The sequence below is a fragment of the Xenia sp. Carnegie-2017 genome, unplaced genomic scaffold, assembly GCF_021976095.1.
Source record: "Xenia sp. Carnegie-2017 unplaced genomic scaffold, XeniaSp_v1 HiC_scaffold_23, whole genome shotgun sequence".
Taxonomy (NCBI): Eukaryota; Metazoa; Cnidaria; class Anthozoa; order Malacalcyonacea; family Xeniidae; genus Xenia; species Xenia sp. Carnegie-2017.
In genome coordinates, this window is record NW_025813486.1 from 4,211,901 (window position 1) to 4,237,376 (window position 25,476).

The 25,476-nt window shown below is 35.4% G+C and overlaps 1 protein-coding gene and 4 long non-coding RNA genes across 6 annotated transcripts; 3 read left to right on the forward strand and 2 right to left on the reverse strand.

Annotated features, from left to right (window-relative positions):
* The first annotated feature begins 8,553 nt into the window (after positions 1 to 8,553).
* Positions 8,554 to 10,076, forward strand: LOC124448201. Of its 2 annotated transcripts, XR_006948967.1 has the most exons (4): positions 8,554 to 8,741; positions 8,925 to 9,056; positions 9,336 to 9,466; positions 9,573 to 10,076. It is a non-coding gene; the product is annotated as an uncharacterized LOC124448201 (long non-coding RNA). The 2 variants fall into 2 exon arrangements; XR_006948966.1 differs by lacking the exons at positions 8,554 to 8,741; positions 8,925 to 9,056 and having other exon boundaries at positions 9,063 to 9,466.
* Positions 10,077 to 10,294: 218 nt separating this feature from the next.
* Positions 10,295 to 10,831, reverse strand: LOC124448210. The gene is made up of 2 exons (XR_006948977.1): positions 10,720 to 10,831; positions 10,295 to 10,552 (listed from the first exon to the last, which is right to left on the reverse strand). It is a non-coding gene; the product is annotated as an uncharacterized LOC124448210 (long non-coding RNA).
* Positions 10,832 to 12,802: 1,971 nt separating this feature from the next.
* On the forward strand, positions 12,803 to 13,280 carry LOC124448213. The gene is made up of 2 exons (XR_006948980.1): positions 12,803 to 12,946; positions 13,059 to 13,280. It is a non-coding gene; the product is annotated as an uncharacterized LOC124448213 (long non-coding RNA).
* Positions 13,281 to 14,791: 1,511 nt separating this feature from the next.
* Positions 14,792 to 21,733, reverse strand: LOC124448194 (TNF receptor-associated factor 3-like). Its single transcript, XM_046999203.1, is given in 8 exon segments — positions 14,792 to 15,671; positions 19,118 to 19,276; positions 19,279 to 19,795; positions 20,098 to 20,253; positions 20,555 to 20,719; positions 20,788 to 20,886; positions 21,049 to 21,100; positions 21,566 to 21,733. Coding segments are annotated over 8 exon segments (1,539 nt in total). The 5' UTR covers positions 21,712 to 21,733; the 3' UTR covers positions 14,792 to 15,426.
* Positions 21,734 to 22,212: 479 nt separating this feature from the next.
* On the forward strand, positions 22,213 to 23,469 carry LOC124448205. The gene is made up of 2 exons (XR_006948972.1): positions 22,213 to 22,380; positions 23,134 to 23,469. It is a non-coding gene; the product is annotated as an uncharacterized LOC124448205 (long non-coding RNA).
* Positions 23,470 to 25,476: the final 2,007 nt, after the last annotated feature.

Consider the following 25,476-nt stretch of genomic DNA (forward strand, 5'->3'; position numbering starts at 1 on the left):
TGTTGATATTTGAGTGATTCATTACAATCAGAAATCAGGAATACATAGAATAGAAATGTAATTGATAGAAAAAAATAATTCATGGCTTCCCGTATAACATAACATGTGCTAAGATAACATAAATACTTCATGCAATAATATTATAGTGTAACATTACATCATCAATAATACTTCATATTGCTAACACTCCCACTTAATGTGCACTATAAATGTTCTTTAAGAATTACGAATTCTTAAACTAAAATTTCTTTGACACCTAACATGTCTCGAAAGTTTTGGAATGTTTGCTTTGGTAAACTTTTCGTCATAACATCCGCTAACATCTGATCTGTACTACAGTATTGAACAATAATGGAATTATCGTTGACCTTTTCTCTAACAAAATGATACGCAACGTCAATATGTTTAGTGCGATTGTGAAATCGTGGATTCCTCGAAAGTTCAATTGCCCTTGGTTATCTTCGTTCAGTATAGATGGTTGATCTTGATTTATTCCAATATCCGCTAGTAAACGTCGTAACCATATGATTTCCTGTGTTGCATAACTTAGTGCAACATACTCAGCTTCAGTCGAAGATCTTGCAACACAAGATTGTCGCTTGCTGCTCCAGCTGACGGTTGATTTGTTTATCTGGAACACGTATCCTGATGTAGATCTTCTTGTATTTACATCACTTGCCCAATCAGCATCTGAATATCCAACCACTTCGCATGTTGAATCTTTGCTTTGAAAAACAAGACCATAATTGATTGTGCCTTTTAGGTATCTCAACACTCTTTTGCTCCTGCCAATGCTCCTTTCCTGGCTTTGACATAAATTTTGAAAGAATACCTACAGCAGATGCCAAGTCAGGTCGAGTTGCCGTTGTCACGTATGTCAAACATCCGATAAGTTTTTGATATTCATGAATATTTGTTGCGGTCTCTTCTTCGGGCAGATTCTGAAAATGTTTTCCAGGTTCTAACGGTGTTGAAACAGGTTTGCAATGTTCCATGTTGAATCGTTTCAAGATTCCTTCCAAATATTTTGATTGACTAATTGTCAATTTTCTCCTTTTTCTGTCTCGTTTGATCAGCATACCAAGGACATGTTTGACTTCATTTAAATCTTCAACTTTGAACTTTGATGCAATGGCTTTCTTCTCCACCTTCAGCATTTTCGTAGAATTGGAAAATAGGAGAATATCATCAACATGAATAGATAGTATCACGAAATTCACATTTCCATCTTGCTGTTTAATGGATTTCACGTACAGACATGGATCACAGCTCATTTGATTGTATCCTTTTGATTTCAGGTGTGAGTCGATGGCATTGTTCCAACATCTGGCTGACTGTTTTAAACCATAGATGCTTTTTCTTAATTTGCAGACATAGTCAGGATGCTTCTTACTAATATAACCTTCAGGTTGTCGCATATAAATTTCTTCATCCAAATTTCCTTGTAAAAACGCTGTTTTAACGTCCATTTGGTGAACTTCCCAGTCTTTTGCATTCGCTAAAGCTAACAACGATCGAACAGTTGTATTTCGTATGACAGGTGAAAATACTTCATGATAGTCGACACCTTCAGCTTGTGAATAGCCTTGTGCAACTACGCGAGCTTTATATCTCTGTATTTCTCCATTTTCGTCTCTCTTCACCTTGAAAACCCATCGGCTTCCAACAATATTCCTATTATCTGGTAATGGGACAAGTTCCCAAGTATCGTTTTCGATAAGTGAATGAAATTCGGAGTCGGTTGCTTTTCTCCAGTCATGTCCATGTTCTCCAGAATAGGCTTCGTTGATGTTTGCTGGTTCGTTGATTTCCGCAGTTAAATCATTGGCGATGTAGCATTCTTCATCAAACCTTTGGGGAGGTCTTCTTTGTCTCCTTTCACCAATGTTTTGTACTTCATTCATAAATCTCTCCTCGTACGTTACTCCCACTGGCTCGTTATCGTTGATTTCTGCATCCATGTTGACGTTTTCGATAATTGGATTCAAATCAAAATCTTTACCTGCTTGCGTTGGGGTTTCTTCGATAATCACCGGAACATTTTGCTCTTTCTTTTGATCAAATGCAGTCAATGGTCTTTTGTCTTCACCAAAGTCATGGAATTGTGTTTCCACAAACATTGCATCACGGCTACGGATGAATTTCAATCCAATAGGGTCATAAAACTTGTACCCTTTGTTCCGTCAGGGTATCCCACAAAAGTAATTTCCGGGATTTTGGGTCTAACTTCTTACGCTGGTTCTCTGGAATATGTACATAGCTCACACAACCAAATACTCGTAGATTAGCTACATCCGGTTTTCTTCCATATAGACATTCGTATGGAGTCATATCCTTTACTGATGTTGTAGGACTTCGATTACGTAAATAGACGGACGTATTTACAGCCTCAGCCCAAAATTCATTTGGCAAATGTGAATGAGACAGCATAGAACGAGCAGATTCAACAATGGTACGGTTCATTCTTTCTGCAATGCCGTTTTGCGCCGGATTATGAGGTACACTTAACTGATGGATGATACCATTTTTCTTCAGGAAATCTTTAAATTCCTGTGAGCAATATTCCCCACCGTTATCAGATCGTAGGGTCTTGATAGGTTTGCCAGTAATGTTGCGAACATGACTATGAAATTCCTTGAATTTCTCTAAAACTTCGCTTTTCTTCTTTATGAAGTAGATGTACGTATACCTTGAATAGTCGTCGATGAATGTGATGTAGTAGCGCGATCCACCAAAAGAGTTTACAGACATGGGACCACACACATCACTGTGTACAAGCTCAAACGGTTGGTTGGCACGGTAATGGTCATCTTTCGGATAAGAACACCGATGTTGTTTCCCCATCATACATCCCTCGCAGAATGAGATATTTTCATTTACATCACTCATTCCTTTAACCAAATCTCCATTTAACAATTTACGAACATTGTTCATTCCCAAGTGCCCAAATCTGCAGTGCCATAAATGCAAGCTTGAATTTGATGCGTCCTTTGCAATGTTCACATGTTCATGTCCAATCCTTAATTTGTACAATTTTCCATGTATGTCCCCAACAGCTAGAAGTTTGGAATTACGAGATATCTTACACTTGTTACCTTCAAACATAACAGTAGCTCCAAGTTTTATCATGGTATAGACTGATAGTAGATTCTTGTCCAATTCTGGTAAGTACAATACGTTGCGTAATGATATGTTCTGAACGTGATCATCAAGTATTGCTTTCAAATGATAGGTACCTTTTCCATATGCCAAGATTGATCTATTATCACCTAGATTCACCACCGAGAGTTGCTTGAATGTCACATAATCCGTCAGTGCTTCTCTTTCATATGACATATGCTGGGTAGCACCAGAATCTATGATCCAATCTGATCTTCCAATAAGTTCAGATCCATTGCTTATCAAGGCTTCATCCTCATGCACTTCGTCATCTTGTCCTTCGGCACAATGCGCTTGAGTGTTTCTGTTTGCACCATTCTTAGTTTTCTTGTTTGGACAGTCACGAGCATAGTGTCCTTTCTCTTGACAATTGTGACATTTTCCTTGAAAAGGTTTTCTGTTGCTTCCATCGTTCTTCCTTTTATTATTTTTATCACCACGATTCCTACCACGAATAAAATTTCCTCTATGAGCAGAATATGCATCTTCCTTAGTATTCTTCAAATCATTAGTACGGTCCACATCATTCAGAATTAAGTTCTTTACTTTTTCAAAAGAGATCTCTGTTTCTCCCATGGCATCTAAGGCTGTTATTAATGGTTTGTATTGCTCAGGTAAGCTAGCTAACAGCGTCATAGCTAATTCTTTGTCATCCACGCTGACTCCCATTTCCTTGAGTTGCTCATGCAGCGATTTGAGATGGCTGATGTGTTCAAGCACACTATCTCCAATATGGTATTTACAGGAATAATACTGTTGGCGTAGTCTCACCTTCTGAAGAAGTGATTCTCGTGCGAATTGATTTCTAATTGCATCCCATGCCTCCTTGGCAGTTTTCGTATCTCGCACGTGGATCTGTTGCTCGGGCTCGATGGCCAAACAGATGTACGTCCACGCTTTCTTCGCAGCCGAGTTAAACTTCCTTCGCGTTTCAGCACTAGCATCCTCATTTGGAAATTCAGCTGTTCCCTCCGCATGCTCGAAAAGATCCAGACTTTCCAAATACAGCTTCATGTTGAAAACCCATGAGCGGTAATTACTGCCGTTCAGTTTCGCGAACCTTAACGCATTCGACATATCCGACATAGCCATGCTTAAATTTCGACTATATATTTTATTGCAATGACTTTTCACTCAAATAATGACCTTCTACGTCCTGGGCCCATAACCTGTTGATATTTGAGTGATTCATTACAATCAGAAATCAGGAATACATAGAATAGAAATGTAATTGATAGAAAAAAATAATTCATGGCTTCCCGTATAACATAACATGTGCTAAGATAACATAAATACTTCATGCAATAATATTATAGTGTAACATTACATCATCAATAATACTTCATATTGCTAACAGGAAAAAATTGAAAAACATGATGACATGAAATTTCTAGATGGATGAATATAATAAGACACAAAAGCACAATTGAATATTGGATAAATGATCGAGATGAAAAATATCACATATGGTTAGTGAAACCAGAGGTGTAACTATTGCAAAAGGTTTTATATTGTATTGCTACATTACACCAAGGAGAAAAGGGTCGAAGAAAGAGCGGAAAAAGATAGGTACGTAGACAGAATGATAAGAATAAAGATATGAGCTTAGGACTAAAAGTAGGGACTTTGAATTCTGTGAATGTGGTAGGAGATGTGATGGACATGATGCAAAGGAGAAAAGTAGACATCTGGAGTGAAAAGGTAGCAAAGCTATAGACGTAAGAACAGAAGTATATCAATCTGGTCTATTTTGGTGTTGATCGGGGAAAAGAAAAGAAAAGTTATCCTGTAAGAGGTCATTGTTCACAATGTTCTATAAAGGTAAGAAATGTCATACATGTGATCATTAATATAGTAAATGGTTGTGCTCGCAGTGGGACGCAATACTACTAAGAAATAAACATTGGGATAAGGATAAGAAACGATATTCTGCTATGTGGAATAATGATAGTAATGCATTCTATCCAAAAATTCTCAAAAATTACCACTTCTGGTAGACAGTTTTGATAAACAACTACCTTACCTAATTAAGTTATCCAAACAAGATTGACAAAACAAGTGTCCACACGAGGTCTGCATTGGATCGACAAGAAGGTGATGACAGTAAGTACAAATATACTTCGCGTTGATTTTTTGCCGATCTTCATCACGGATTTTAATTCCTGGCATATTGAAATACTTTATATCTTTTTCCAGTTTCAGTGAAACTAGCTAAAGCAACATTATTTAAGTATAAAAACACAAAGTTCGACAACTTTTGGTCTGCTAAAACTGCAAATCTTATGTGAGAAATTTATATTTCATTTTTCATTTCTGATAATAAATAATTATTGGATAATGTCAAGCGTGATATTCAGAATTATCTTAGGGCTGTTCACATCAAACCGGCAACAGGGATTCAGCACGGCGTGAAATGATTTGAGTCATTGAAAGGAGTAAAAATGTTAAACGCAAAACTTACAACCTATTCTTAACCGTCATAAGTCATTTTAGTGGTAACTTTCAAATCAGGCTAAAATATTTGTTTCTATTTTAAAGTTTTTGTGAATTTGCAAAGTCAGAGCATAGAGAAATTGCTGACATAAGAGTATTTAATCTTTTCCATTTGCAAAAATGATTTAACGCTTCGCCGAATCTTGGCTACTGGGCTCATGTGAACAGCCCCTAAGTAGAGGTTGGCGTTATCAGTAGAAGACATAGGCTGAGAGGGGAGAAACGCCAACGAAGATTAGTAAATAACATTCATGTTGCAACAAGGCGCATATTCTACAAAACCACTCATTTATTGATCGTGACTAAAACACCACACAAGTACATACAAGTACATACGAGTACATATGAGTGACATACGAGTACATACAAGTACATACAAGTACATATGAGTACATTTGAGTGACATACAAGTACATACAACTGACATGCAAATACATACAAGTACATACATCTGACATATGAGTACATACCAGTACATACGAGTGACATATGACTATATACTTGTCACAAACGAGAAATAGCACAATTTCTTCAATAATACATTGATATTTGCATTAACTTTTCCTTGTATTTGTCTGGACTCTAGGGCAACCATCTGATAGATTTAAATGCTGAAAAAGTATTTAACATTCATTTGTATGTTTCAGTTGAATTTATTGTCTGTTGTGCACAATGTCTTAATCTATTAAACGGTTTAAATGTATCAACAACAGTAGTCTTGCTCTGGAGTTTCCATAAAGTAAACTTCTGTACAAAAATATTGAGCAGTTATTCTGAGAACTTTTAGCGCACGTGTACACTATTTGTAATCTTATATTAATATATTAACAAGTTAAAAATCTTGGACAAAAATAAGAATTAGATGTACTTGTAATATAATTAATTGATGTGGACTTGCTCCTCAAATGTTGCATTCATTTTATTTATTCTACCAAAGAAATATGAGGTAGTTTAGTAAGGAATCAATCAGATTGCACATTAGCTCACATCTAGTCTCTTTTTTAAAATTTATAAATAATTTATTTAAGTCTTTAAGATACTGATTTTACAGTTCAAAGACTGAATTACATCAGCTAGAACTTTGAAAAAAGTAAAAGTAATCAGAAATTGTACGCATAATATGACACATATACGTAACGCAGTGCAACTCTCATTTAATTCAAATATATATAAGATACATTTATTTCATATAGCTCGTTTTCAAGGCATTATTTATACGTTGTATATTTTATCGCTTTCATAAATATAGTGTGTCAAAAAGCGCTCAAATACTGGCAAATCGCATCGACAAAATACGTATAACAAATTCAACTGAAACATACAAATGAATGTAGTTTGAAAGTAAATACCTTTTCAGCATTTAAATCCATCAAATGGTTGCCCCAGAGTCCAGACAAATACAAGGAAAAGTGAACGCAAATATCAATGTATTATTGAAGTACAATTGTGTTATTTCTCATTAATGACCAGTATAGAGTCGTATGTCACTCGTATGTACTCGTATGTACTCGTATGTCACTCGTACATACTCGTATGTACTCGTATGAATGTATATAAATTGCCAATATTTTTCACTTACCACTCACAAGTCCAAAACTTCGAAATTAATTCAAGCGACGTATCTTGAAATCTATCACAGTAACTATAATAATGAAGCAGTGTAATAATGTTCGAAACATTTTATGCTTTCATAACATACAAAAAACTTACGTCAATTGGGAAAATAAGAACAATCTATGTACGTAACTCTGACGATGGCGTGGGCTGACTCACAATTTGACGTTTATGACTCATTAAATTACTTTCTTGCATTCTTTGTTGTTTGTGCAAATTTCATTACGTTTTTAAAAGTAAATGGTTTGAACATGACAGTATGTTTACATGTTTGTAGACGCATATCATTCAGTCTTGAGAAGGTGTTGATTTTGAATGACGTTAGTCAGAGCGGTAGTCATCTTCATTTCACAGCCACACATTTCCGTTAACGTGCCTACATTATCATATCGTATAAACAAAACGTTGCAACACTGAAAACTTGATATTTATCTCAATTTTCTCTTCACTTTTGACTTTTAGGATAACTATCGCTAAGAATGGCAAAACGTCAACACAAATAACAGCAGTTCCTCTCGTGAAGTCACTAATCTAGAACTTAGTGGAAAATCATGACAAGTGAAATACGTCTTATGTTTATAGTAACGTTGACAAGGGGGGGGGAAGGAGGGGCTTAACCCCTCCGTCACAGAATATATACTAGGGAGTTTTAGCAGAGCCTACGAGTACGACTACGAGTACGATTTACGTCATTTTGGCGCGAAAACATTGTTGCGACAACAAAACCACGTAGCCGTCATCAATCTGAGTACGATGTTTTGTAAAAAATTCGTAGTCGCGACTACGATGTCTTTTTAAGCAAAGAAAGTAGGTATATTTCTTCATTTTGTAAGAAATTAGTTTACAGTACTATTTTCGAGCATCCAGGCTTTAATTTAGAACCCTTTTTGAGCGCAGATGTACATTAAAAAGGAAAATATGACCTGCAAAACTTTCATGTATTTCGTACGCAAAGTGAAAAGTAAACAAACAATAAAATAGTACAAATATATCGTACATAAAACTTAAAATAGTGAAGATTTTTCAGTCTAAAGAGTCCTATATTCTCGCAAAACCAGTATTATCGATTCGTTGATATCATTATTGACAAATAGAGCCGTAGCTGCTTCGCAAACGTCGGTGTTTTTCACAATAAAAAGGCTCGTTATGTTGTTTATAGCTAAAACTAAATTTTGACGAAGCGACAACGACAACAAACTTCCTCGTGCCATTCTCTTACACGGTCAAATTTCGTACTCGTTCTCGTAGTCGTACTCTTGCTAAAACTCCCTACTATACAGAAGTTCCACTCTTGTCGGAACCTTTGATGTTTTTGGGGCCGCGCATGCTGCTTCGCGCATCTCGGCCGCCATCTTCCTAGCCAGTCAATTTCTGATAAACAATATAAGGACTGTAAAGAGAAGTACAAATATTTGCCTGTATCTCTTCAATATGGTCGTAGATTTGTTCCTAGCGAGAGTTTGACAAAATTTGAGGTATATTCTATGTCTTTCTTTTTTTACAATGTAATTAAACGTGTTGTAAAGCTCGAAATCTTACATTTCGTTCTGTGACTGTGACCGCTCCTCAGCTTTGTAAACTGCAGTCAATAGAATTTTTCTTATTTTGCCTCGTTAATGACATTAAGTTTGAAATCTCTTGGAATTTTTTACTTACAGTGGTTTGGCACTTTGATGCAGTTTAGAAGTTCAGATGACCTGCATCATAATGTATTGAGCGTTTAATCTTGACGGTCACTTTCATTTGATTCATCCGAGGTGTATGCGGGTTCATTTATTTTCCTTCTAAAGGTGAGTCACTTTTACGTACTTTTTATTTTTTTTGAACTTGGCGGCTGATAGATCACGATTCGCAAACTTGATGGCATAGTAAATCCTCATTCTTAGAAAGAGTTTGAGGAGATAATCAATTGAAAAATGCGAGCACTGTTCAAATGGGATTGGAGCTTTTTGTAGCTGCTGAAGAATCTTTTTCATAATACCTACACTTTTTGTATAAGTGGAGAATTCTGTGACAAATATGTCTTCAATTTTGTTTATATATTCATGAAATGCTACTTTTGGTGCAAGGAGACCGCCAAAGCTCTTGTCTGACTCATATGCCTTGAAGTAGCAAAGCAGATTTCTGCTATCATCAAGTTGGTCTGTGACCATAACTGACTCACATATGGAACACTTGTGCTTTTCAAAATATTTCTGGAGTAAGTATCCAGCTACATAAGCAATTGGATTCTCTTTCATTAAATTGTCACCAACCTCCTTTTCCTTGTAATCCCTTGTCTCAACATCATCAGTTTTGTGTTTTAGATGGAGAAATCAAAACAGGAATGCTTGAGTCAGCTTTGCAGAATTGTGCCGTAATATATGAAATTATAATATGAAGAATTGTGCAGTAATATATGAAATTATAATATGATATAATAATGATATTACATGATAGTAGTTGCTATCATGTAACAGACATTAATTAATGTTTGAATCCACAGCTGATGTTATGTAAAGTTTGCAAGAAGTACTTGTAAATTGTGTTTTCCATTTACCACTTCCACTTTGAATTATCATATTTAGGAACAAACTGTAGGAACAAACTACTATTACAGATAAAGCATATACAATCATCAATTCAGCAATGTTGAGCATTGTTTGAGTTTACGAGGAAAATAAAATATGAGCATAGGTTTTCAAGACAATTCACAAAATTAAAGATCATTGCTTTTAATTCTCAGGACAGTTCCACCATACAGTTTATATTTATTTCTAGTAAAAAACTACAGCAGAAGGATTCTATTAAAATAAAATAAATAGTGGAAATTTGGTCTATGAGATTTACTGCAAGAATACATTACTCAACTACCAACTATTGCTACAACACACAGCATAGATGCCATTTGTCATGGTCAAAGTTATTTTTTAGTCCAACTAAGATTTATTTGTATACCAAAGGTAAGTAATAAATTATCTTATCATTCAATTAGCTCATGTCTGTCTTTGTAATTGACCAAAATTTAAACAACAATACAAAACTTCAGTTCAGCCAGTGTGTATGCTCTTATGCAATTCACTATTTCTCAGATACATTATAATGGTATATGATCATTTACAAGATTAATATATCGTATATTTATCTACCTAACCACTGATAAAATGTTAATTACATGTTCAATAAAACTATAACTATATACAATTTATAGTAATATATTGGTCTTAATGGTATCGTTTAAACAGTGCAGCTTTAAATTGGCAGATATTCCTGGATGTTTTCTTCTTAAATAACACAGAAAAATATCCTGAAACACCAAATAAATGTTCTGTAGTTCAATCATCAAAGTTCAGTCGTATGGTGTCATAAAGATTCATAGTGTGATCGTTTGACCAAATCGAACATGCGATGACGATGAGTCGGCATAAAGTACGACTGAGATTCCTTAAACCTTCCAGAAAAGTTAAAACATACCTTGCCTTTGCTATTTTATAAATTACGCATCAGATTGAACAACCTCAATTGAAAAAAATCGACGTTTTCCAGTCTTCACTTCGCATCTTACCATATAGTTTTATATACCGCTGCCAGCCAGAGCCCTCTATAGTATAAGAGTTGGGACATCTATTGTTATCCGTTTAGCTTACGTTGATTGGGCAATATTGATCACCTGATTAATTTCCGCCATTTTGGTTCCTAGTTTTGAAATTTTAGCTTGTGTTTATACAGCAATTGCTGCTAGTAATACAGTATTTTGAGATAATATTGCGTTTTTTTATGGATAAGTGTGTAATAACTGATTGTTGAAGGCTACTAAATGTCATTACATATCGCATAAATCGAGGATTACGAAAAAAATGAAAGAAATACCTTTACGTCGAACTTACGAAATTTGATTGCATATGGTGATTGTTGTGCTGAACTGCTTTTGATATAAGGTTCAATTAACTGACTCAAGTAGAGAAACATTTTTGGGCCAAATAACATTGCAAAGTTCGTGCTGATGCAGTTTCAATAGTTTTCTTACTCCAAAGCTTGTTTTTTAATCGAAGATGATTTCTCATTATGTTCTGAAATTGGTCAATCTACAAACCTCTCAATTCTCAGCCACTTCCATACTAAAACAACTACACCAAATCACAGAAACTCTTATGATTTTCCATGTTGTATTTTGTATTTTTAGTTCATCATTTAAAAATGAAGTAATTATAATTAGGATATTCAATGAAACAGCTGAGTACAATATATTTTTATTGAATTGTACAAATGTACCCTACTTCTGTAGCTCAAAGTAGAACATTACTTCTCTTCTAGACTTGTTGATGATATTTTAATTGTAGGTTTTGGTTTATAAGATCACAGAGGCATATCTCCATAATTTCAGCTATTTGGGCTTTTTAATGTATATTACAACTGTTGCTGCCTTTCTCATATATATTAAAATATTGCCGGCTTTCTGATATATATTTAGGTGCTGCTAGCTTTTTGATATATATATTTCACTGGCAATACAAGGCATAGAATTTGAACAAACGGGCTGAGCTCCTCCAACACACCCTGTTTGATCATTAAACACATATAGAAGTTTTGTCATTCCTCAACCAATAAATTTAACTCTTTGCTAAATTAAAGATTGGATCAGACTCATATGCTGTATAAAGACTACAAACAGTAGCATTTATAGCAAACAGACTGTTCTTCAACAGTCATATTATAGAAATAATATATTCATTTTAAAGAAATGCTTCACCAAAATTTTCAGCAGAATCCCTAACAAACTTTATTAGAAATAAACTTTAATACTTTATAAAGTGATAAAGGCGAAATAACTTCATATACAGGAATAAAACGTTTAAGGTCAAATGCATCTTGGTCAAATCATTGCATATTTCAATAACTAAAAGTAAAAAGTCTGTCATTTTCTGCTGAGCAAGAAAATTTTGTGATCTTTCAGAATAAAAATATCATGCTTGGATTAAATTGGGGGCATAAATCACTCACTACCATTAAATTGTTACAAATCTTGAACACAAATCTCTCCTGACCAAATCTGCATGATTACTATGATTCAAAGTTTCGAACAAAGTCTTGTCCAAGTATTTGATAACACTGATGCCAGGATAACATTGCCGCTTGCCACCAAGCTTAAAGATCTTGAAAACTTGTTACAGAGTCGGAACATAAGCCGAGAAAACACGTTCACTTACGAAAAATACTTCTTACAATGGGTCACGATCAATTTGAATCACGAACTAGTAAACCGCAAACGAAGCTCAAACCAATGAAATTAAATCAGGTCTGCCGCAAATCGTTAAAAAAACGCAAAGAGCTTGCAATTATTCCTAATATATTTGATACTACCATGGAATAAGCTTAAATTGCTTTCTTCTTTTGCATATAAACCCAATTTCCAATAGTATTATTATAGTTTCACTTTGCAAGTAGGAACCAAAATGGCGGCTCTGCGCTCGCCCCAGACCGTTTGTCCCAACTCTTATACTATAGAGGGCTCTGCTGCCAGCTATTAGTGACCTTAAGATTTAACGACGCGCTCATCTACAACGCGAGCGGAAATGAATTTTAAACCAATGCGCATGTGCGTGCGTCGTTGAGTTTTGTCGTGCTTCTACAACGCGGCGTTTTTGCTTAATCCCACGTCGTCCTACATCGAGTGTGGAATTTTTCACAAAAAAGTTTTAAAGTAAGTATTTCAGCTTTTAATTCACCTGTTACAATTGTCTGTGGAGTCTGGTATGTGATTGATGTGTTGATATTTATCTGTGAGTAAAATATGTTTACATTTTTGCTTTTAGCAAGGCAAGAAAATGGCAGAACAGTTTTCATCAGCATCAAGTGATTGCTCATCAAGCACACCACTAAATTCATCGTGATTTAAATTAATTGTTTAGCTAAATTAACATCCAGTGGCTTTGAAATTTGTCTTACTTTGTAATAACGGTACTGATATATCAATTTTGGCCACTATATATTTCTAAATTGTTCTTTGAACGCGAAATATCATACAAAAGCGCAAATTCTTCTTCGTTTATCAAAGCGGCGTCATACGCAACAGCTATAGCATTTTTTGTTTTTTTGAAGGAGGCCATTTTTTTGAAAGTATAGGTAGTAAACTCACAAGTTCGCGTCGTTAAGGAAATCCAATCTTAATGACTTAACTTACAATGACACGCGGACGCATTCGCACCTGGCCATGCGTGCCAAACTCGCGTCGTTGTAACGCGCGTCGTGAAATCTTAAGGTCCCTAATGACTGGCCAGGAAGATGGCGGAATTGGAGCATGCGCATAAAAAATTAGCGACAAGTTAACTCAAGAGTGGAACTTCTGTATAGTATATATTCTGTGCCTCCGTGAAAGCACACACGTCTATCTTTCACACACACTTTCTGACAGCATGTTGTCCCTAAATTCTTGGTGTGTTGTCAAGCAATACTCTACTTGAGTTTCTGTTTGGCCTAGATACTCATCGTATTCAAGCGCTTTTTCATGGAAACATAAACACTCGATTGCCTTTTTCGACAAAGTACAATGTCCACACTTACACCAACTAAAAGTTTGAAGGCGCCAAGCATTTGCTTTCTCAAATTCAGCATCTATTTCATCCTCCGACAAGGAAATAGTCCCTGACCACAATATAGTTTAAATGAGCAATCTAAATATGCAGATGTTTTCGTTCTTCTTATCGCGATGCAAAAGTTCGTCGGAAAAGGATATCATAAAATAAAAGTAGTGCCGGAGAGCGGGCAACAAAACTGAACGAAAATCGTCCAGGGAATACGGTCTATTTTCAGCAAATTATGGAGAATTCAACCCAAAAAGCACGTCAAATCTCTATCGAGGGACCATTAATTTAAAATTTTTCAGGAAGAGCACTCTCCTAGAGAAGTTTGTATCTGGCAACGGCATATGACGTGGCAAATATATCATGATTACTGCGCACTTACGTGAACTTTGAATAAATAGGTACGTGCGTACATGTAAGAAACCTCGACATGAACTCAGTTCAAAACTTCAATTGATATATAGTTATTGAAACATCTTGTGAAAAATGACACGTCGTTCACTCAACTCAAATCAAACGCTTATCTACTTCTGCTTGACAAACCTATACTAGTTGTGACTAGCATTGCTAGGTTTGAACATTTCCAGTAATCATAAATGGAATTATTTATGAAAGCCTTTCGTACATCGTAATTTTTAAGAAAGGCTGTATTTTTTTGAAGCGATTAAAACGAGGCACGATAGCTGCAAAGAAGTTTTTAACCTTTTATAAGACTTGAATTCGTCCCATCACCCAAGACGCATGTCCTGTTTTCTGCAGGAACCTATTCAAGTGTTTGATTATTACTTTACTTCGAAGTCAAGAAACGAGGAGTGCAAATTGTTTTCCTGAGTGTAAACTATCAAGATGCTCGTAGAAGTTATGACTTGAACATTTTGTACAATCATCCGACAAGCCTACTTTTTCAAGATGATCCCATTCACAGGCTAAACCATCTGCTGCCTAAATTGAAACTGATTTTGGACTACGGAATATGCATAGTTTTAATTTTTCTCTCAGTAACACAACTAATGGGTATATTTAGTAAGTCAAGAAATATATATCTTACACCAAAATTTATCTAGTTTTATGTATCACACGTCTAAATATGATTATACACAACTTTTAATCAAGTTATATCCTTAAACTATGTAAATTTGTACACATTTCAGCGTATGGTGGTAAAGATTTAACTCTGTAAATCATTTATCAATCCAAGTCATCTATCAAAAAAAGCTGATTTTAAACAATATCAACTTAAATGAGCGTAAAATCCTTATTCTTTTTTTAGATTTAGACATAGAAGTGATGTTAGCCGAAAAAATATAATCCCAATTTTTTTCCAAACCATCTCAAACACCTCAAGAATAAAGCCCCACTCTTTTTAAACGAGTTTATACTTTCAAAAATTAAACAAAATTAAAGAAGCAAAATTAAGCATTTGTTGTTCAATAAATAAATAACACACGAACGTGATTGCATTGGTCTTTCGAACTTTTTGGAAGAAAGTCTGAATCTACTCTCATACTTCGAACTTTCACTTCAAAAGCATTTTTCATGAAATATAGCTTCCTCTTGAAAAGTATTTTTGTATGAGATATCATTTCCAGTAGCTGTAAACTCAGTCGACGATCATTTTTATAAACAATGTATCATCTTTGATGTACTGACGATTATTTAAACTTTCCAATGGCATAAAGAGTGGTGATCCAGAAGCGATATTCATATCAGACCTTGGTCGCTGAAATGAGGAGCTTTGAGGATCTGAATGAAAAGCATCAATCATGTGATCGCCATTTCCTTGATCCATTAACATCATTGTGATCTTCTTTTGGAAAGGCCATGATTGTAGTGCATCGTAATCACCTAGGAATAATAAAAAAATATTAAAACAAATAATACACAACCCATCACAATGGTGATTTTCTTGCGATCAGCTTGCCAATTACGTTCGTTCCCAGTATGCAGCTTTTGGTGGTCTATTCCTACCAAAAGATCGACAGGCCCATTTTTTCTTCTGATCTTTCCTCTATCAAGACCAAACCTGAGTTCTATACTTTCCAGCTTGACATTTTCCATGTCATTATCGATGTATGGTAAACCAACGGCAGTTATCATGTGAGTAGAATGATTTTCTAAAGACTGAACGGGAAACCTGTATGCTTTTGTTGCAATTTCTTCTTCCCCTCCACCAACTTTCGCCATTGTTATTGTCACAGCTATCCCTTTCAGAGCAATTTCTTCTGCAAGTGACCGACATATGAGACTTATTTGAGATCCACTATCAAGTAACAAGTTTCCTTGTTCTTTTCTATTGCCAGAGCCGATTATTTCTGCAAGAATTGATGGCAACATTGTTTCGCCATTTGTTGTGACAGATTATACCTGAGAAGTGTATTGGTTGGTGTGTAACAATGGGTGGTGAAAGAACTTGCGTTGACTTCCATTTACCATTTCACTGCATTGGCGCCTGCGAGAGCAAGTGGAGGCATTACGACTTCTACCAGCTGGTTTTAAACAGACGAAAAAACATCGCTTTTCTTGAGCTAGATTGAAGCGTTCTTTTGATTCATCTCCAGAAATCTTTCACACTGATCGATCCAATGTTCAAAAGTCTCACACAGCAAGCATTTGCGACTAAAGCTATTATTTTCTTGAATATGGTTTACTTTTACTTCGTATGAGGACTTAATACTAAGTCCTGCCGGAACGAGACCAAAATCCTTGCAGCGGTAGTTGAACCAGAGTTGTTGGCGTATGCGTCTGACGTCGCTTGCAAAACGTATGTAGTCGTTAGCAAGTTGTTCGCTCTGTCGTCCAAATGATCGTAATAAAGTAAATGGTTTGAACCCGGAGGTGTCGTTACATGTTTGTAAATGTAGATCGTCCAGGTTGGTATAGTCCTGAGAAGGACTGTTTTTGTTGTTGTTGACTGACGTTTCGACAACCTTAATGGTATTCATTTTCAGAGTCAAATGAGGAGTAAACGTCCGGTTAACCGTATTTGTACTGGAAGTAAGTCTAGGTGAGGCAGAGCTCCAGTAGCTCCATAATGTTTTCTATCGGTAATGGTAGTACGTCCGTGCTGTTTGTAATGAGGTTTTTTTTACAAGTGAGTGCCAGATTAAGTGGCATACTGGTGAACAGTGATTTCACATCAAAAAACACTAGTATATAGTTGTCCTGTATTTGTATAGTGCTCAGTTTTTAATCAAAGTTTCAGTAGATTGTAGCTTGTGTTTTGATTTGCTTGTAAGTGGTTGTAGTATGTCAGTCAAGGACTTTGAGAGTTCGTAAGTAGGCGAACCACAGAATGATACAATTGGTCGCATGGGTATTTGTGATTTGTGAAGTTGTAGTAGTCCGTACTGTGTGGGTAGTCAGGGTACTGAACATCTAAGTCGACAGTAAATACGTTCAGATATAATGTTAGATTTTCTCATAGAGAAGATCTTGCTGTTAAGTTTGCGTACTAGTGATGGTGTTGGGTCTCCTTTGAGTTGTTCGTACGTTTGTCTGTCGTTAACAAGGTTGCCCAATTTGTCGAAGAAATCATTCCTGTCCATGACCACAGTCACACGTCCTTTGACTGCTGGTAAAATGACGATGTTGTTGTCGTGTTTTAGTCGTTTGCGTGCTTGTTGTTCGTCCTTAGTCAAGTTTTTGTCACGTATAGAAGACGATTAAAAAGCGGAGGCTACCCTGCTTCTGATCTCGTCTATAGTTGTCTCTAACAAGTCTCTTTGATACGCTAGGACAGCTTCGACACTTGAGACTATCGTCTCAGTCGGGATTCGTCTAGGTGTTATGCAATATTTTAGTCCGTAAGATAGTAGTCGTGTTTCAGTTTCGTCTAATGAGCGGGAAGAAATATTCCTCACGCAGTTATCGTCATGTTTATGTCTTGTACGTGTTTTAGTGCGTTTTAAACGTTCAACTTTTTGTTGTTGTTTGATTTGGTGTTGTGTTTCTGTCTTGTTTGCTCGTTTCTCTGCAATAGTTTGTATCGTAGAAAGTAAAGTATCACTTACTGTCGTTGGTATGAGTTCCTTCAGTTTGTTCAGTCTTTGTTCTTGTTGCTTGATGTAATAGTTGATTCGTCTGTGACAGTCGCTAATCCGTGCTCGTATCAGTCGTCTGCTGGTGGATTTGACAATCTGAATAGCCTCTTGTGTGTTCAACGGGGACTTAATTCTAAGTCCTGCCGGAATGAGACCAAAATCCTTGCAGCGGTGGTTGAACCAGAGTTGTTGGCGTCTGCGTCTGACGTTGCTTGCAAAACGTACATAGTCGTTAGCAAGTTGTTCGCTCTGTCGTCCAAATGATCGTAATAAAGTAAATGGTTTGAACCCGGAAGTGTCGTTACATGTTTGTAAATGTAGATCGTCCAGGTTGGTATGGTCCTGAGAAGGACTGTTTTTGTTGTTGTTGACTGACGTTTCGACAACCTTAATGGTATTCATTTTCAGAGTCAAATGAGGAGTAAACGTCCGGTTAGCCGTATTTGTACTGGAAGTAAGTCTAGGTGAGGCAGAGCTACAGTAGCTCCATAATGTCTTCTGTCGGTAATGGCAGTACGTACGTGGTGTTTGTAATGAGGGTTTTTGTACAAGTGAGTGCCAGATTAAGTGGCATACTGGTGAACAGTGATTTCACATCAAAAACACTAGTATATAGTTGTCCTGTATTTGTATAGTGCTCAGTTTTTTAATGAAAGTTTCAGTAGATTGTAGCTTGTGTTTTGATTTGCTTGTAAGTGGTTGCGGTATGTCCGTCAAGGACTTTGAGAGTTCGTAAGTAGACGAACCACAGAATGATACAATTGGTCGCATGGGTATTTGTGGTTTGTGAAGTTTTGGTAGTCCGTATAGTCTGGGTGGTCGTGGTACTGAACATCTGAGTCGATAGTAAATACGTTCAGATATAATGTTAGATTTTCTCATAGAGAAGATCGTGCCGTTAAGTTTGCGTACTAGTGATAATGTTGGGTATCGTCTGAATCGTTCGTACTTGTTTGAATAGTTCGATGGCCTGAGTTGGCATCTTGTTTAATCTTAGATTATTACATAGCTATTGTAAAAAACTAAATGGTTTGAACCCGGGAGTATCGTTACATGTTTGTAAATGTAGATCGTCCAGGTTGGTATAGTCCTGAGAAAGACTGTTTTGTTGTTGTTGACTGACGTTTCGACAACCTTAGCGGTAGTCATCTTCAGAGTCATTTGACGAGAAAATATTGAAATGTAACCCGCAACACAAGGCCCCCGACAAATTTAAGGCGGTAGAAATTAAAAATACTGAAATGCTTTTACCTTTCATGACAACAAAAAACAAAGATAAATGAGTTCCCTTTCCAAAACCATCACCATTCATATAGATCTTAGCACACATCTTGTAACCATATTGAGAACTGTAGAATGGTGCACTGTACAAGGCTGTTTTGATACCATTAATGGCGTCCTGTCTTTTCTATTGTAGTTATCTATTTTCCAAAGTAACGTACCATTGTAGCTGTGTATGGCTTGATTCGACCCCAGTGCACGCGAGCCACGTTGCGCTTCAAGGTCGGTAATCTTCACCGTGTTTCTCGCGAGTGATTCATCAATTTGATCTAAGCGCTCACGATATCGTAGTAAAGTTGAGGAATTTTCTCTCACTTGTCGTTCGAGAGTTGGAATTTTATCACGCATCGAAGAAACTTCTAATGACGAGTTGGCATTATTACTATCGTTATCACCACGAGCCTCGAGATTCTCAATTCTCCTTTCTAGACCTGTAAGTTTGCCCACTAACATAACAAATTTCTCTGAAAGATTTGCACGAACAGCAGTAACTTGGTCACCCATGTTTTGAACAGCAGTAGTAAACTCTGGACGTGGTACATAGTTACTTAACTGTGTAACAAATGCCATAACATATCGTAACAGGAGGCTCACATGATCAATTAAATTGTCATTCATATGTTGACGGATCTCCCTTCGTTTAATGGTCTGTGGAAAGAAAGACAAAGATAATACCAACATATTCCTGACACAAAATTACAAATTAGCTACAATAAATCGTTGTTTCAAAACAAATATAATTAAATGTAAATATTTAAACATAATTAAATCTAATAAAATTATTACAACCAATAATAAAATGATTAAATCAAGTATGCTAACTTGTAATTCAACAGTACAAATATAGAATCATGTCAAGGGTGTTTGATGAAAATTTTGTTTAGAAACAGTTTCAAAGTTGAATATTTCATTGCTAACATGAGATAATAAATCACTTTATATTCTCTTACTTTATCATAGTTACATCCAATAGCTTGAAATTCACATTTAGTCGGCACTTCATCACAGTTTGTACTTTGATGTTGTTCAATATCTTTCCTTGGTATCTTTTTCTTACAATATTTACAAACCACAGGATAATATTCACACACATTTTCTTCGTGATCCTACGTGTTAAATGAAGCAAACAAAAACTTAGAAAGTAAAATTCAGTATAATGTCTTGAAATATAGAAAGATGGTTGGTAACAAATGATAGACAAAAATATAATGACGCTTAAAGTCTTACAATTTTATAAATATTGAAACAGGAGGAAAGCGCTCATTTATTTTACTCCTGTTTTTTGTGGAAAAAAGTCCAACAATATGACCCAACGGGTATAAATACATCGTAATGAACACAGATTAGCACTTTTGGCTATATCTCCATTCTATTTTCCTTTAATCCGCCTGAGAATATTCTGCATACCTTAAGTGAAGCATACGGGACATCTTTACCACAATATTCACATTTTACATTTCGATATTCACATTCATTCTTCAAATGTTCGCCAAGGAGAGAGCGAGGTAATTGTATGTTACACTGCTTATGTACGCAGCTGATGAGCGCATGCTCACAAACTTGATAATGACCCTGACACAAAAGAAACTTAATAAGTAAAAATACCAAACTTTTTTAATAAATTTATCAACTCAACTCACTTCCAATTCTTCGTAGGAGCCAAACCATTTGCACTGTTCAGAAGGACAATGTAAACGAATACTTTTCAACTCACGTTTCGTAAAAGTATCAGGGAAAACCTGTATATAAGTTTCATAGAAGTTCAAAGGTTGGTGTAATAATTGCATATTGGTAGATGAAGATGTTGAGAATGGAAGCTCTTTGTACAGGAGTTTCTTAATAAACAATTGATACAGCTGTATGGAAGTTTCCTTTTAAAACTTTAGAATATTTTCACCTACATCATTTCGGCTCAATTTTTCTTGATCTTCAGGACATTTTGGATCAGGATCTCTACAGATTAAAAGAGCATGAAATAAGTAGAAAAATGTTAAATTTAAAACAGAGATCATGTTGAGAAACCTAACAGACAATATTCGGTATATGATGAACTTAAATTTAGAATATTAAAATCTTTTTGGGAGGTTCTAATTATCATGTTTAAATGAAGTATAACACGCAAAAATGAACGCTGCTGACATTATCGATGTCAGAGTTTCGGGATACGTCGTGTATAAATGAAATGTAAGATACCACATAGAGATAAAAAATCACGACGCCTAGATAAGAGAAGCTACATAGGGGCATGTAAATCCACATTGCAATTTAGGATATATGATCACACATCAGCTCATACTGTACCTGTGGTTGTAACACACGATACAACATTGGATGAGATACAACATTGCAAATAATCCATTTAATCGACAACTTTAAACCACCTTTTCAGTTGACAGTTTTGATAGAAAATTATCTTACCCTAGTATAATGTTCATACAAGATTGACAAAACAAATGTCCACACATTGTCTGCATTGGATTGACAAGGAGGAGATTACAGCGAGTACAAATATACTTCGCGTTGATTTTTTCTCGATCTTCATTACGGATGTTGATTCCAGGCATCTTGGATGAGGGTAAATCTTCTCACACTGCAGAAAAGAGAGTACTCTATGTTATTGTTTGCTACTATATGTATAATAAAATAGAGACTTTGTCGTACTTTTTATTTAGCAGACGTTGACACTTGAGGAGTAGTCTGCCGAAATGCATCGTGTGGTTTAGTTTTATAACATTTTTTTTAGAACTATTGGGTTAATGTTCTGTGCTTAAAACAGTTCTTTTAAGAACTATTAACTTATTACTATTACCATTCACCATGGTATTTGCGATCTTTAATACGATTTACTATCAGTCGTCTAACAAACTGTTAACTTTGTATGTTGCTTGTTCTCATTTAAAATATACATGCATGTAAAATTGCGTGATCGCAGTATATTTCTTTTTTTATAGAACTTGATTGGATAACTTTACAAACAATACACTGGCAAGACATGCAAAAAGCTAATTTTCGTAATATAATTCACAATGCTTTTGCCGTCTTGTTCCGCCATGTTGATTTTTCAATTAATGCAAACCCCAACTGTGTTATACAGCAATCTATAGTTTGAAGACCTACGCAAACATCAACAGCCGTAAAATTACTGATATAGAGAAGACATGTTGTGCATTTGTTATATTGCCATAGATTGGTCGAAGAATGGCCTATATTTTCGAAAAAGATCGGCCTTGGCGGTAGGTTATTTTATTTTAAAACTACACATCTTACGAACGCTAAGAATACAAAAATATAATAAAAACAAACGCTATTCGTGAATCGTAAACATTTCGAGAGTTTCACATGGCAACTGTAAGACATGATCATTTCAAATCTTTAACGCTCTGAATTTTCGCGTTTTTCATACAAAAAATTCCATGAAAACGATTTCTAAGAAATAAGCTCTTGCTCTGTCACAGTGTTATCCCGTAAAATATGTTTCACCTTGGAAGAAAGCGCCTACAATATATTATTGGCAAAAGAACCATGTCTTTTACCAGCAACCTACTCCTTCCTTTAGTAAGTTAGTATAATAATATAATAACATAAATAGTAATCGTTTGAATCGTTTGCGAAAATAAAACTCAATGGAGATTCGTACGATGATGTAGATATAAACAATGTTCTTACCATCGAAGGTATCTAAAACTATAGAATTTCTATGTGCAAAAGATTCTTTATTTTTGTCTTATGACGTTTAAATTCTCTCAAGCAGTAATGTTTGAAAACTACACAATCTAAAAACTTCGCATGAACTATGAAAATGCCATAGAGTCGATTGTTTACTAATATGCAGTTTATAAACTTGAGACTGTTTAGTGTAGGTTGTATTCAATATATTTACAATACATAATAACACTGCCAATATTTTTGCTCATCTTCAAATAGATTTTCCCCAGGAGTAACACATTTCACGGGGTTAACATAAACCACTGTTATATCACTTATAGCAAAGAATAGAGATCACAAACTCTCGTCAGAGCATTGAAATTTTTGTCTCCAAGACGCCATGTTGAGAGGTCTCGTTCAACGTGGCATCATATCGACAATTATAGTGAAATATCGGTTTTTCGTATTTATTGTTCATACTATGGCGCTTTAACATTTAGAAATGCATAATGCCTTATGCGAGACTTTTTCTTTACTTTTTTTGTGTTATATACTATTGATAACTTGGGTGTATAACTTTTTATGTACAATATCTGTTAGACGTATTCATAATCGATTTTTTTAACATCGAATAACTTAATAAAAGTCCAATGCTTCTTGGTTCTTCGAAGTGCTTAGATGTTTGTTGAAAAATACTTGATGAACAATGCAATATTAACGCTGAGAATTATATTTTTAACAACAATATAATAGTATTTCTAAGTGAAATTTCCCAAAGGCTTTCTTTCATTATGGCGGCGATACCGGAAGTCAAACGACTTTTGTGACAAAAAACACGTATCTCAAATAGATTGGATAACGCAAAAAATTGAAACCGAAAGTAAATTTTCCCGAGTCAAAGTTGAGGACCCACTTTTCTATAGATTTGTATTACAGATTCATAGTTTTTGCAATATTTTGTCTTTTCCGTGTTTCTGATCGGACCAATTTTCTTATCCTAACTATAGAAATGCGCGGAGAAAATTTTGGACGGAAAGTTTGGGTTTCAACGCTGTGAAACTTGGAATGAACAAATTCGATAATGCACAAGCTTATTCTAAATTTAAGGCGGATGATTCTTAACAGAAAATCGATTCGAAATACAGAGTTAACGATCAAGTTTCAAAGCGTCGTGGAGTCGAAATAACGAAAAAAATTCGTCCAAAATATTCTTCACATCTTTCTATAATTGTGATAAGAAAATTGGTCGGATCAAAAAGTGGAAAACAAAATATTGAAAAACCCAGCGAATCCGTAAAACAAATCTATAGAAAAGTGGGTCTCAAACTTTGACTTGGGCGGACTTACAACCGGCTTCAATTTTGCAAGAAATTTTCTATAAGTTGCGTTCACCACAAAAATCATGCTAAGTGAGTGAGACCTCTATGTGCTGTCCAATATGGCAAGCTGATTTAAGGATAGGCAAAATAAAATACAGCCGGTAATTTTAAATTTAAAATATCTTTAAAACAATGCCATTGGTCATGAATCAACCACAGGAAATGGAGGAATCATAAACAAAAAGAAATGAACAGCTTTAGAGATCGCGAGCCAATAAAACGAAAATTTTGCTGCTAAACAATATTTTCATTGACGAGAGCTCTTAAAATCACAGTTGACTTTCTAAAACAGTTTATTTACACAACGAGTGACGTCATATTACATGAGTCGCTGCAAATTTAGAAATAGAGTGATTTTGCAAACACAATGTTTCCTAAAGCGTAAAAAACAAACAAATAAACATTGGAGAGCCTGCTCTAATTTCGGGGTTTCCTTGAGTCAAAACAATTTTAGTCAAAAATCCGTATGTTGATGATTTTCCTTTTATTTATAGTTTTTATTGAAATAAATATACTGCAGTATGTTTTTAATATCAAAAAAATAGTTTAAAAGGATAGAAAAAACAGGCCAGCAGGAAAATGCCGAAATGGATGAAACCTGTTTCATACTATCATTTGACGAAGTCCTTGAAAAGATTTGCTAAATCGTAAATACTTTACGACGTGGTGGCGTCCTAGACCCAGATCCCTCGCGAAAACTTCACGGCGTCTTAAGGCTCTTTTCCACTCATCGCAAAGAGCTCTCGCTGCGAGCTTGCGAGTCTGTACGCGCGAACAACAAATTTTTTTCAAATAATTTAACTATGCTGCAAGTCATGGTAATCTCGCTGCGAGTAACTCGCAGGCACTCACAGCGAGCTTGCAAGTACGTTTTGCGATGTGTGGAAAAGAGCCTTTAGACGAAACGTCGTACTCTAATATCCTTCCTACAACTTTTGGAGGAAGTGCTTATGCAGTATTTTATATCATTAACACTTTTCAACAATAGGAACTCAGTCTAGTTGAAAGAACAGGTCAGCAAATATTCGTGATAATATAATTTGTTATTATGCAGCTAATGTAACGTCATTAGTTGTGTAAAACGGTCATTACAAAGCTTCAATATCTTAAGAACGAAAAGAGATACGAATAAACTGTTTCATAAAGTCTACTGTCATTCTAAGAGTTCTACTCAATGCAAACATCATTTAAATAAGAAATTTCCTTTTAATGGCTTTAAAGTACAACTTTGACCTAAATCACACAATCAACAGCAACAAATATCTTTCCCTTCAACTTCCTTTGAGCTCTTTAAGCAAATCTGAG